The sequence below is a fragment of the Podarcis filfolensis genome (genome assembly GCF_964270895.1).
Source record: "Podarcis filfolensis genome assembly, chromosome: 7".
Classification (NCBI taxonomy): Eukaryota; Metazoa; Chordata; class Lepidosauria; order Squamata; family Lacertidae; genus Podarcis; species Podarcis filfolensis.
The window spans coordinates 54,072,874-54,085,959 of record NC_139603.1 but is presented as its reverse complement, the minus strand read 5'-3'; the positions used below and the strand labels follow the sequence as shown (position 1 = coordinate 54,085,959).

General features: G+C 42.2%; 1 protein-coding gene across 4 annotated transcripts in view; it reads right to left on the bottom strand.

Annotated features, from left to right (window-relative positions):
* LYN (LYN proto-oncogene, Src family tyrosine kinase) overlaps positions 1–13,086 on the bottom strand; it is a 43,999-nt gene that overhangs the window by 7,495 nt on the left and 23,418 nt on the right. For all 4 annotated transcript variants that reach the window (XM_083623002.1, XM_083623004.1, XM_083623003.1 and 1 more), the window contains exons 8-10: positions 11,911–12,063; positions 6,243–6,425; positions 2,517–2,593 (exon numbers count right to left, since the gene is read on the bottom strand). In XM_083623002.1, the coding sequence (XP_083479128.1) occupies positions 2,517–2,593; positions 6,243–6,425; positions 11,911–12,063 (413 nt within the window). The remainder of the gene's footprint in view (positions 1–2,516; positions 2,594–6,242; positions 6,426–11,910; positions 12,064–13,086) is intronic.

Below are 13,086 nucleotides of genomic sequence, written 5' to 3'. Positions count from 1 at the left end.
ACATGTCCAAGAAGTTCAGGTACATAGTTTACAATTTAGTGCAGGAAAAAAATTATGACAGATTCCCCTTCCATGCCAGATATGACCCCCCCCCACCCCCCAGACGTTTAATGGCTAGCAATGCATTCCAGATGTTCCCCAAGAATGAACTTCTAAACACAACTTGCAATCCTAACAAATGGTTGTATCACTACTCCTGAACCAATGATGTTCAGTGCTGTAAGATTAGGGTAACTGCATATGGTAACTTGCATCAGAGAAAATAAAAATACTTCTGTTGGAAATGCTCCTGGTGCCCTATAGAATGATCTAATATAGCATATTTATTTTTCTTATATTTAGTAATCAGAGCTTAAAAAAAATTAAAACTACCAGGCATGCTCAATATTTATTCACAGTCTGCATCTATTCCATGAAATGAAAATTTCCATGAGGAAAAATACTATTTTAAACCATGTCTGGGTCGTGTTTGAAGCTAAAACTCTCAAGTTCTATATTACACTGTTTCAAAACTGTGTTATTGTGAAGCCACTTGTATGTTTTAAAACAGAAATGTGGAATATACAAGTGCTAGTAAAGAAATCACCACGAAAAAGAAAGCAACTGTAACACAGTCTGAAGATAGATATTAATCGTTGCTAATATGGCATGTGACATAGATAAAGATGTTGATATAAGGCGTCTGTTACTATTACAACCATTTTCAGCCAGACTGAGGCCAACTTTTGCAACAGGAAATTAAGGTCATGTTCAAAGGATATTTGGTACAGGACATGTTGCTCTGTAGTGTTGTGCCCTCTGGTAAATATTGATTTAACAGGATTTAAATGTTTTTGTTTAAAATCTACCCAAGCACTGTGGGCCCTTTTCCACATAGACTTTTTCTTTTCATTGCCATTGTTTTGAAGATGAGCAATGAATAGAGCATAGCATATTCCAACCAGCTGATATTTGTTCTAAAGAGAATGAAAGCCATTTGCAAAAATAAGGAAGACGAAACCAAGAGCAAGCTATTGTGCAACCTTCACCAGAATGCAACGTGCTTGCTCTGACTCTCATCTGACTTGCCTTCCCTGCTTCTGTCTCTGGCCACATCCACACCAGCCATTTAAAGCACCATTCTACTACTTTAGACAAACGGTAGTTTGTTAAGGATGCTGGGAGTTGTTAGGAGACCCCTATTCCTTTCACGGTGCTACAACTCCCAGAGTGCTTAAACAATCAGTTCCTCTTTCTGAGAATTGTAGGTCTGTAAAGGGAATAGGGGGTCCCTAACAATCCTCAGATCCCTTAGCAAACTACAGTTTTCAGGATTTTGTGGTGGAAGCCATGACTATTTAAAGTGGTATAATAGTGCTTTAATTGCATGGTGCAGATGAAGCCACTCCAGAGTCATGGGGTCTGTTTCTACAGGGACTTTTGTAGCTCCTTTTAATGCTTTGGGGAAAATAAGGGTGCAAGTTACTTGGAAGCACTCTCTAAACTGACGGAAGGGACTACAAACACCATTCTGCATGGGTTCCTGCTCTGTGATATGTCTTCCAAGGTTTGTGGAATTTTGGAGCCTGTTACAGTTTCACACAGCTCCAAGCACCAGCAAGGCGATCCAGGATGCATTGAGCCAGTGGATGCCCATCCCTTGCAAGGTGTCACTTCTGAATAAGGAGCAATACTTCTGAATTTGCTGCACACTCTTTGGGGCTACCCATCATTGACAGGAAGTAGTATCTGTCACTGGAAATTTCATTCACTCCCATTTCTTCCTGGTTAGGAGCAATCTTCATCAGAGGTTGTACATCAGCCTCTTAGACACCCCTGCCACCATACTAAGCCAGTGCTACACCTTGGCCTGGGCAACATTCACTGTATTCTCCTTGGCAGTAGCAAGCAGCAATTTATTTTACTAAACACAATGACAGCCCTCTTCCAGACAGCACAAGAATAATCTCTTTCTTCTCTTGCCAATTCCCCCTGCTAATTAGAATATTTGTGAATATTCCATGACATCACAGCAACTCAGGCAACATTTGGAGAGACAAACAGGCAGCAGCCCTCTAAATACAATTAATTACACTTTCGTAACTAAGCAAAGTTTACACAGTAAAGGTAGCATTGTACATAAACTGCAGTTAGGGCTACCTTTACACACCTAGGGTCAGGATGAGGCCAGTTACATCTCCCCATGCTGTGCACTGGGGTAGCTATATTTATATAGTTCAACCCAGGCACATCATTCTATTATTCCACCTATAGTTGACCTGCCACTTCCTCCTCAAAACGGACCCAGATGTGACTTGACTAAGCCACAAATGGTAGGGGATAACACAATGTGCCTGGGGCCCCAGCAATTCAGAGAGCAATTTTCTCTTGCCACATCTGCAGGAGAAATCCACTTTAAACCAAACTTTCAGCATCCAAAACCTGTCTCAGTAAACCTGGTTTCCAGACAACAGTGAAAATGAAGCATAGCCAGTGCCAAGCTAGACAAGTACCAAAAATAAAAATAAATTATTTACCTGAGCTGAGAAGTCAATGAGCTTTGGAAGTAGTAATTTCCCACCATCTTGACTCTTCAGGAAATCCAGCAAGCTCCCTGTGTGGTAAAGGAAGGGCAAGACAAGGTGGTAAGAAACAAGTCAAACTCAGATGTGAGTGAATGCCATAAAAATATTTCTGGGGGTCTTGTGAGTGAATAAGATTTTTGAAAGCAATCATCTCTATTTAAATGGATGGGGAAACTTACCTTTTAACAACACTAATACATTTCAGCTTTCTGCAAAACCATGCCAAGGGTGATTGATTTTATGAGATTAGTTTAAAAGCTGCTTTAAGAAATTGGCAAGAGATTCATAGTGTGTACATATCAGGCTTATGTGCAGTGAAAAAGGTCTCAGTAGCACATGACAAATCTGCACTCACTTTGCACCCATTATTATTATTTTAAATGAAGCAGCCAAACAAGTAGGCCATGAGAACTCTACCAATGCAAATAGCTGAGGACTTGCCATATCCTGCTAGGAACTCACAAAACACAGCAACTTTTCAAAGGTTACAGAAATATATTGGTCCTTCAGTTTGACATAGGGCTTAATGTGCATGGTGTGTGTGTGGGGGGGTGTCCAGGAAAAGTTCATCAGATGCATGTGCAGCAAGTGTCTGGGAAAGTGGTGCCTTTAGAACTTTGTGCCTGGCTGTTCACTACAAGTTGCTGTGCTGAGGGAGCACAGTGCAGTTTGTTGCATGAGGCAGAAATTATTAGGTGTGTATTAAGTGTTGGAAAAGTTGTGACCGCTAAATTATTTGCTGGACACATTATCCACCCTCTACTGTATATCCACTGCTAAACTGAAAGAGTGTGGGTTCAGGGAGCCTAACTTAAAAGTGAGAGGAATATGCAAGACTATGTCTTTAGCTGCTTAATCTAGGCATTCCCAAACTTTGTACTCAAAGGGCCCTCTTGAGATGGCTGGAAATTATTGAGACCCTCCAGTCACAAAATGGTGACTTATCAAAGCAGTGTCCAGCATGAGCAGCTGACACTGACATTGTTTTCTTTTGTTTTATGATCACTCTTTGCAAATTGCTTTTAGTCTTTACCACACTGTTCTCTTTCTAGCAAGCAGATCCACAGTTCAGTTTCCTTGAGTTAAATACAGACATTAGGTATGGAGGCATTCTGACTCAGCTTTCCACTTTAGGAAGAAGATGTTGATCCAAACACTCTAAGCAGAGAGGGCTTCCTATTTTATATTTTCATCTCCCCGCACCAAGCTTCTCAGAACTGTTTTTACTCATTGTAATTTCTCCTCCCCTCTTCTATACCTAACTTATCCACTTCTCATAAACTGCCACTTTTTCTCATTCCTCCTTCACTTTAATTTGTTGTTACTTTTAAATGACTGTTTCTCTCTCTTCCGAATTTTCTTCAACACCTGTTCTAGCCCTTTCCAGTCAGCAGAGGGGCAACCTCTTATCTGCTTCCCCTGGCATCATTCCAACAAAAGGCTATATAGAGGCCCAAATTCCCTCTCAAGTGATTACTAGGCAGCAGTGGCTTATACTCAGCACATGTATGAATTTTCAAATTTTCTCCGTAAGCTAAAATGGTTGGGGAACTGCATTTTCAGTAAAAACTACAGACACTTCCGCTTCTGCCAAAGTAACAGTACATACTAATGTTTCCTTTGACCCAATGCAACACGCAGAACAGAGAAATATTCTCCTATGCTTCAGCCCAACAAAATCTTAGAAAGATGGGGGAAATCTGCAGCACCTGTCAGAATGCCAGCCATTCAAATATTTACCCTGCATGTGCCCACTCAGTTGCTTCAATTGGCGGAATTGGTACAGTGGTACCTTGGGTTTCAGATGCTTCAGGTTACAAACTCCACTAATCAGGAAGTGGCTGCTCCAGAACTTTGACCCAGAATAAGAATGGAAATCGTGCACCAGCGGTACAGCAGCAGCAGGAGGCCCCATTAACGAAAGCACGCCTCAGGTTAAGAACCATTTCAGGTTAAGAACGGACCTCTGGAATGAATTACGTTCTTAACCCGAAGTACCACTGTACTGCTATAGGTGCCACATACCAGTTCTGTATTTGTAAGAACTCAATCATTTAGCATGGCAGGGCCTACACTTGCCTGTTGACATCAAGCAGGTACCTTCACTATATTCTTTTCAGTGCCTGCTTAAAACATCCTTGTCTAGACAAGCCTACCCAGGTGATTAGAAGGTTAAGCTAATTTTAATCTGCTTTAGCATTTTAAAGTATGCATTTTTTTCTTGTTTTCTCTTTTGTAAACCACTTTGAGGGTGGTGGTGGTGGTGGTTTTTACAATCAAGTGGTGTATAAATTTTATGAAATAAAAACAAACAAACAAATGTTAATTGGTTCAAAATAAGCCACTTATCTATTCTATCCCAAATTTGGCATGTGCCGCCCTCAAGCTTTCATCTCCTACCCACTGCAAAGTTCAAATGTAACCTGCTGCATGATTTTCTAATTATAATCCATAGAACAGGTTCACCCTGCCAATTCCTCGTGATGATGGCAGAAGGCAATTCAGGAGACCGTGGCCCCTTAGAGCTCTAGTGCAAAGAAAGGATGTTTCTGGATGACAACCCTCATCATTCCTGGCCATGCTGGATGGGGATGCTGGGAGTTGGGATCCAACAACGTCTGGAGAGCACAACTTTGGCTATTTGCAGAACAGATGAAGCTTTGACCTATTTGTTTCTATAAGTGTATTCCTCTTATGATACTTAATTTAATGTGTAACAACAACAACAACAACAACAATCTTTATTACAGTCCAGAGACCCAACAAATCGTTACAAAGCAATACACAATTCATACAGCCTACCTCCAGGTTAAACAAGCATTTTGTTCAGAATATAGGGATCACTGGTTCTTGCAACCACCGGTAAAAACTTTGCCATTGCTAATGTTCTAGCATTTGTCCAGTCTTCCAATAGGAACCTGACATAGTGAGCCTCTGATTTTCCCGGGAAAGGTACCAGCAAGGGTATTATCAGGTCAACCCTAGCTTGCTCATATTTTGCACAGTGCAACAAAATATGTTTTATGGAATCAATGTCTTGAGCACACGAGCAAAGTCTGTCCTGGTAGGGAACTCGTCTCAACCTGCCATCCAACACTGCAGAAGGAAAGACGTTTAGTCTGGCTTTGGTGAAAAGCCTTCGATAGTTTGGTACTGTCAGGTTTTTAATGTAAGATGTTAACTTAAAGACATGCCCGTATTGTAGTCCTACTGCCAGCGGACTACAGACTGCGTGTGATCGAGATTGCAAGTCACTGTGTGCATTATCCCATAATTGTTGCTTTAATATCTTTTGGGCGCCTTCATAACCCAGGTAATACAGTTGGGGGGGGTGACAGACCAATAGAGGTGGCTTTTTTAGCCATGGTTTTCTGCCATTTGCTGACAAATTCCTCATTTATCAGGTGCTGGTACAAACCCTTCCCTAGATCAAACACTGAAATCCTGAGCCAATGTTTTAGGGCAGCCCACCACGCTTTAGTTGAAATTGGGCATTCACCAATTAATGTGTAATATTTTTTGCCCAGGGTAAGAGACTGCTAACCAATACTCAAGTTACTACAGTCCCATAACGAATGGCTATCAAATTGTCGGTTACAAGTGCCTGTTGCAATTGTACCATACACCATTTCCTACATGCAAATGGTACTTCTGGTTAATGAATTCAGTAATACCTACCTTTTGCCATGAATTCAGTTATGATATAAATTGGTTCTTCTTTTGTAACTACAGCGTAGAGTCTGACCAGCCTGTCATGCTGAAGTGATTTCATAAGGTTGGCTTCTTCCATGAATGCCTGTGCAGACATGGTGCCTGGCTTCAGAGTTTTCACTGCTACTTTGGTATTGTTATTGTAGTAACCTAGAACAAAAGGGATAGTTATAGCAGAAGAGACATCCAGAGCGCTGAATGTGGTGGTCAAATGTCTTGCCATGAGAGATCTTTAACAATAAATTTATAAATGATGTATTTATCATTTGTCCTTGTAAAGGACAGACTTTACAAGCAGGCACCAACAAATGCTACTACAGTCGTACCTTGAAAGACCTACATTGGCTCCCAGTACGTTTCCGAGCACAATTCAAAGTGTTGGTGCTGACCTTTAAAGCCCTAAATGGCCTCGGCCCAGTATACCTGAAGGAATGTCTCCACCCACATTGTTCTGCCCGGACACTGAGGTCCAGCACCGAGGGCCTTCTCGCAGTTCCCTCACTGCAAGAAGCCAAGTTACAGGGAACCAGGCAGAGGGCCTTCTTGGTGGTGGCACCCGCCCTGTGGAACACCCTTCCACCAGATGTCAAATAGAAAAACAACTACCAGACTTTTAGAAGACATCTGAAGGCAGCCCTGTTTAGGGAAGCTTTTAATGTTTAATAGACTATTGTATTTTTAATATTTTGTTGGAAGCCGCCCAGAGTGGCTGGGGAAACTCAGCCAGATGGGCGAAGTATAAATAAATTATTATTATTATTATTATTATTATTATTATTATTATTATTATACCTTAGTTGTCGAACAGAATCTGTTCTGGAAGTCCATTCAACTTCCAAAAATGTTTGATAACCAAGGCATGGCTTCTGATTGGCTGCAGGAGCTTCCTGCACTCAAGCAGAAGCCGCGTCGGACATTCAGCTTCCAAAGAACGTTCACAAACCAGAACACTCACTTACAGGTTTGCGACATTTGGGAGCCAAAATGTTCGACTCACAAGCCGTTCTGGATCCAAGGTACGACTGTATTGGCCTGGAAAACTGTACTTCAGTCTTTGCCAACCTGGTGCCTTCCAGATGTTTTGGACTATAAGTCCCACCAGCCACTGAGCACCAGGCTGAAGAAGGCCAAATACTGTATGTACAGAACAGCCTGACACACATGACCTCATTTTCCATTCCCCCCACCGCACATTTATTTCAATAATATTTTGTAAAAAAATAAACACAAATACATTTTGATGGCAGGAACTAAACTTTGAGATTTAATCCTGTCAATGAAGAATGCAGACCATGGCAGAAGTTGGAGAAATATTTTCACAGTCATTAACCAATATAAACTTGATGGTTGCCAACTTCCTGCAAGCTTAATATTCTGTGATGATTGACACTGCAGAAGAATAAGCTGCTGCAAAGAAGAGGACTTCAAATCCCAGTGTTTTCATGGTGGACATAATATGGTTTGACATGTGTCAGGAGGCCTCAGTTTGCTGTTTCCCCAATGAGTGCCCACTGTGTACCTGCGAAAACATGTATCTCCTTTTCAAGTGGGATTATTTCCCAAGGGAGCCTTGCCTATCACTTAATCTGATGTCATCTGTGCACCAAAGACATTTTTATTCTCCTGGGCATTTTCATTTTTAGAGAAACACGGCCATGTCATCGCCCTTGCTGAGAGATCAGCTGCTTCAACTGTCACCTGGCAGGAGCCATTCCATCAGGCTTCTTTCTCAGCTGGTCATTCTAAAACTGTAACTTTAGGAACTGGTGCATGAACTTGTTTTTCCCCCCTTTCCCTCCACATCCCTTTCTCATTGTGTATAAATGATGTCTTTCAGACTGTAAGCCCCAAAGCATAAACTGGCCTGTGACCGATCCTGTAAGCTGCTCTGGGAACTTTTTAAGCCAAAGAGCAGGATAAAAGTTCCCTGTCCACATGGTAAGATGCAGAGGACACATGACAAAATTAGCATTATCTGGCTGATCAGATAGGTTTAGACAGTGCCTTTCTCTAGAGAATATTACTTAGCTTACTTGACCCTTGTAGAACTCTTTGCGGACCTTTCAATCCCCTGCTCCTTTGGGCACACTATGAGAGATGGTGAATAGACCCACATTGCACAACTGGTTGGTCTAAAACAGTGCTTCCCAAACTTAGGTCTCCAGCTGTTTTTGGACTACAATTTCCATCATCCCTAGCTAAGCAAGACCAGTGGTCAGGGATGATGAGAATTGTACTCCAAAAACAGCTACTAGAGACCCAAGTTTGGGAAACATTAGGCTAGAATTATGGCAACAAATGACCAGAAACAAATCTTGCCATATTAGGGACTGAAGGTAGACAGCAAGAACTATGCCAAGCTAATGGTGTATATTACACTGGAAAAAGTGTAGGCCTATGAACTATTATACTGTGGATGATATAATTTGGATCTGAAATATTGCCTATGCTGTTAAAAGGACGGAAGACACAGACTGGGGCAGGGCGAGGTGTTGATTCCAGTTGATCAACTGAAATCATCTCTGCAATTTCATTGTTAATCTCCTCTTGCAAACAGTTCCATCCCTGTCATTTCCTGTGTCTGTCAAAGTAGGCTCTTGCCCATGGAAGCTCATAACATGATAGAGTTATTAGCCACCATGAAAATATCTGCTTCCTGAAACTCAGGATACAAATAAAATAAAGCATAATAAATAAAGCCCCACAACACTGCTGGTTTAGTACTATGTACAGTGGTGCCTCGCAAGACGAAATTAATTCGTTCCGCAAGTTTTTTCTTCTTGCGAGTTTTTCGTCTTGCGAAGCACGGTTTCCCATAGGAATGCATTGAAAATCAATTAATGCGTTCCTATGGAGACCGCCTTCAGACCAGGTCCGGGGACAGTCTGTCCCCAGACCTCTTCTGAAGGCTGGCGGGGGGAGAAGGGCTTTTCTTCCCACCACCAGCCTTCAGAACAGCCTTCTGAATGTTGGCGGTGGGGAGGAAAACCTTCCTCCCACTGCAAGTCTTCAAGACAGGTCCGGGAACAGAGAAGCGCTGCGCACCTTCTCCTCTGTTCCCGGACCTGTCCTGAAGGCTTGCGGTGGGAGGAGGGCTTTCCTCCCCACCGCCAACATTCAGAATGCTGTTCTGAATGTTGGCGGTGGGGAGGAAAAACCCTCCTCCCACCGCAAGCCCCGGGAACAGAGGAGAAGCGCTGCGCGCCTTCTCCTCTGTTCCCGGACCTCCCACCGCAAGCCTTTAGGACAGGTCCGGGAACAGAGGAGAAGGCGCGCTGCGCTTCCCCGCTGTCCCCGGAGATTTCCCTATGGGCTTTCGTCTTGCGAAGCAAGCCCATAGGGAAATTCGTCTTGCGAAGCCGCTAAAAATCGGAAAACCCTTTCGTCTTGCGGGTTTTTCGTTTAGCGAGGCATTCGTCTTGCGGGGCACCACTGTACAACCACAACCACTATTCTAAAATGTTTTCCTAAAACAAAACAAAATAACACAAAAACAAACATAAACCTTCTTTTATCACACTCCCACTTTCTGTGCACTGACTGTGCTTCCAGAGCTGAATTTTTAATCCATGTTCACACAATGTGATCCAAAATGCATATGCATCCAGTAGTTTATTATAAAATACTACTGTCCAATGTGTTGTTTCTCAAACCAGCTCACATCACTGGAGTTGTTAAGCCATTTCTAGTCCGTCTCCTGCCAAGATGTGCCTACTGGTCCATACACAAGCAGAAATAAACAGAACGCTAATGAAGCTATGCCAATGTGAACAGCTAAGGGGAAAGAGCTGGAAAATCCACTGCGGGGAAAACAGTAACTTCACTGCAATGTAATGTGAGAACAGCTAGTTTTTTACAATTATATTTCTTCTCATTCCTTTGCCATCCTGAAATCATTCTGAAACAAGCAGTACTAAGTAAACGCAATCCTTGGGAGCTGATGGAACTCTTGGGCCCTCCAGGGAAAAAGGCAACTGGAACTCTACCAAAGCATGCAGTTTAGTTCCAATCAAAAAAGGTCTGCCATCATGCAAATCAGCTTTTCATACTTGTAGCAGGGAAAGGAAGAATGTAGTCAGGCTTCACAGTGCAGTAATTTTACCCATAACGTAAAAGTAACCCACAGAGGACCAAGCCAAATTTAGACGTCAAAGAGGCTCACATAAACAAGAGGAAACATCTTGAACCAGAAACACTCCCCCTCTACCCTTTGTGAGCACATACGCAGGAACATAACTTCCTGAAATTAGTTCTTTCTTCTGCAGCTGACAGTGCTTCAATAACCCCTGCATATTAGCTCAGTAGGCAAACTGTTTTCATATGGGCTCATTAAACAGCAAATGCCTGATGATGTCATCCCCAGAAAATGAAGGCACGTTTTCTATTACACTAACAAAGTGGCCAACCAATATGGTGGATAGAGAAGGGAGGAACTCATGAAGATGGGATCACCAAAGCATACCAAGGTGCATTACTTAAGGAAGCACAGGCAGTGCAGCTCAAGTGAAATGCTAGTGGGCACCAAGACTCCTTGAGCCAGGGAACAGATTTTGCCCCTGTCCCAACAGTATCCACCAAGTACAACATGGACCCCAGCTTCATGCTGTCAAATGGGAATCAAGCTAGGGATGCGGTTACTATTCGGGCACTCCCTGGTGCAACTCTATCTGTCCCACATCATTGGATACATGCCTAGGGAACAACAGATGAAAAGGCTACTTTTCTGCTTCCAGCTTCTGTCCATTGAGCACTCTCATCACTATGGTGGACAGGAGCCTGGAGAAAGAGCAACAGCAGATGCCATTGTTCATGCAAATAATTATTTGCAAGCCCTCTTCAAATGGTCAGTTCACATCTTGGTTTACAGCAAAATCGAAAGCATGTTCAACCATTTGGATATTATCCCTACCCCCAGTTTATCTGATGATATCCCACTTTTTCTGTCCCACAGCATGGGATTCACAAAACATTTAACAACAATAATTCAATGCACAACGTTTTAAACCAGAGATGGCTAAATATGGCACAACAAATGTTGTTGGACTCCAACTCCCATCACTCAAGTCTGCATGGTCAACAGTCAGGGATGATGAAAGTTGCAATGAGTTAGCATGACATTGGAATCGAGCTTCAAACTAAGGCACAGTGTGGATCACCTTCTGAGCATTTGTAGGCTCCAACACAGCCAGCTAAAGCTAAAACTGAAAAATCAATGCTGATTGCAACACTATATATACACTAAATAGTATTACTCTTGCCTCTGACAAATACGCTAACTTCAGGGTCTGGTCCTTGATTACATCATTCTGTCAGGGAAAGCATTTCTGCTTGCCAGAAGGAATTATTTCCCTTTCCCTTGTGTGCTGTTCTGGAGTTCTACTGATACCTCCCAGAGCCAATCTGTGGGGGCACAGAATGGGGAAGGGGAATAAATCTTTACGTGCATGCACACATATGGTGCTTCCCCATTCTAGGAGTTCAAACAAAATGGGGCATTTTTACAAATGAATGAACCTAGTTCATTTCTTATGTTACATCACTGAACATGAACATAGTTAACAACCTAGCATGTCAGTACTGTGGTGTCACACATGTTGCTAAATATCTGAATTATCCACATGAACAAATATCTTACCCATCCAGACTTCTCCAAATTGACCAGCTCCAAGCTTTTTTACTAATTTGATTGAGTCCCGCGGAATCTCCCAGGCATCTTTATCCCATGGTTTCTGTGGTTTGGGACTGAGGCATGCCTTCTCCAACTTTCTGCATAATCCATCTGGCTGCTCTGTTTAAGAGACAAACATCCTTACATTTGTACCTTAAGCAACACCAAAGTTCATAACAAAGGACAACACACATGCAGAGATTTAATTTTTCTTTTAAACCCTCCTTGCAAGATTTTTTTTGAAAACCCGACAGGAACAAAACTATATTCTTCGTTGCTGGTAAACAACACAACATGTGCCATAGGTTCTGCTGCACTGGATTTCTCCCTCTGACTTTGACACAACATGGTGTAGTAGTACAGATACATGCTACTGGGACAAAATATTCTCTCACTTTGGTATGTTGCAGCCTTCCCCAACCTGGTGTCCTCCAGATGTTTTGGACTAGAATTCCAATCAACCACAGAAAGCATGGCTAGTGGTCTGAGTTGCAGTCTGGGGGGCACCACGTTGAGGAAGGCTGGTATATGGCAAGAGGTACTGGTGGGAGGCATACCCTTCATGATTCTCAGTTTTAAATGCATATTTGCCTCTTTTGCCATGAACAGAAGGATAACTTTAACTACACCGGTAGATGCCGCAGTTTGCATCTTACATGGATTGCTGACAACTATCAACAGTTGATAGATTTTAGTCAGATATGTGTCCTATGAAAACCTATTTTGGTCACTGGGGTAAGTAAATATTGTTTAGGCTTCTGAATATAGAGCATGCCAAGATCCCAGGAATTCATAAATTAAGTGCCATTCTTTTTGTTTTAATGAGTTTGCTTTATATATGTGTTGTTGTAACCCACCCAGAACTCTTAGGACAAATGGTGGGATCTAAATTAAAAGGAATTTCTTAAGTATAGCTGTCACCTGTTTTAACCTCAGAAAATACACTCATATGAATTTAAGGCTCATAGTTTTCAACCAAATGCCATATATTTTGCCAAATGCCATATATTAAAAGTCATGCCCTGAAGTATTTAAAATCTGCAATCAGGTTGAGTATGGTTTTCCCAGCTGATGAAAACAGCTTCATGGGTTGTTGTTGTTTTTCAGCAAACTTCTGTATAATGCATTACTATGCATGAGCTA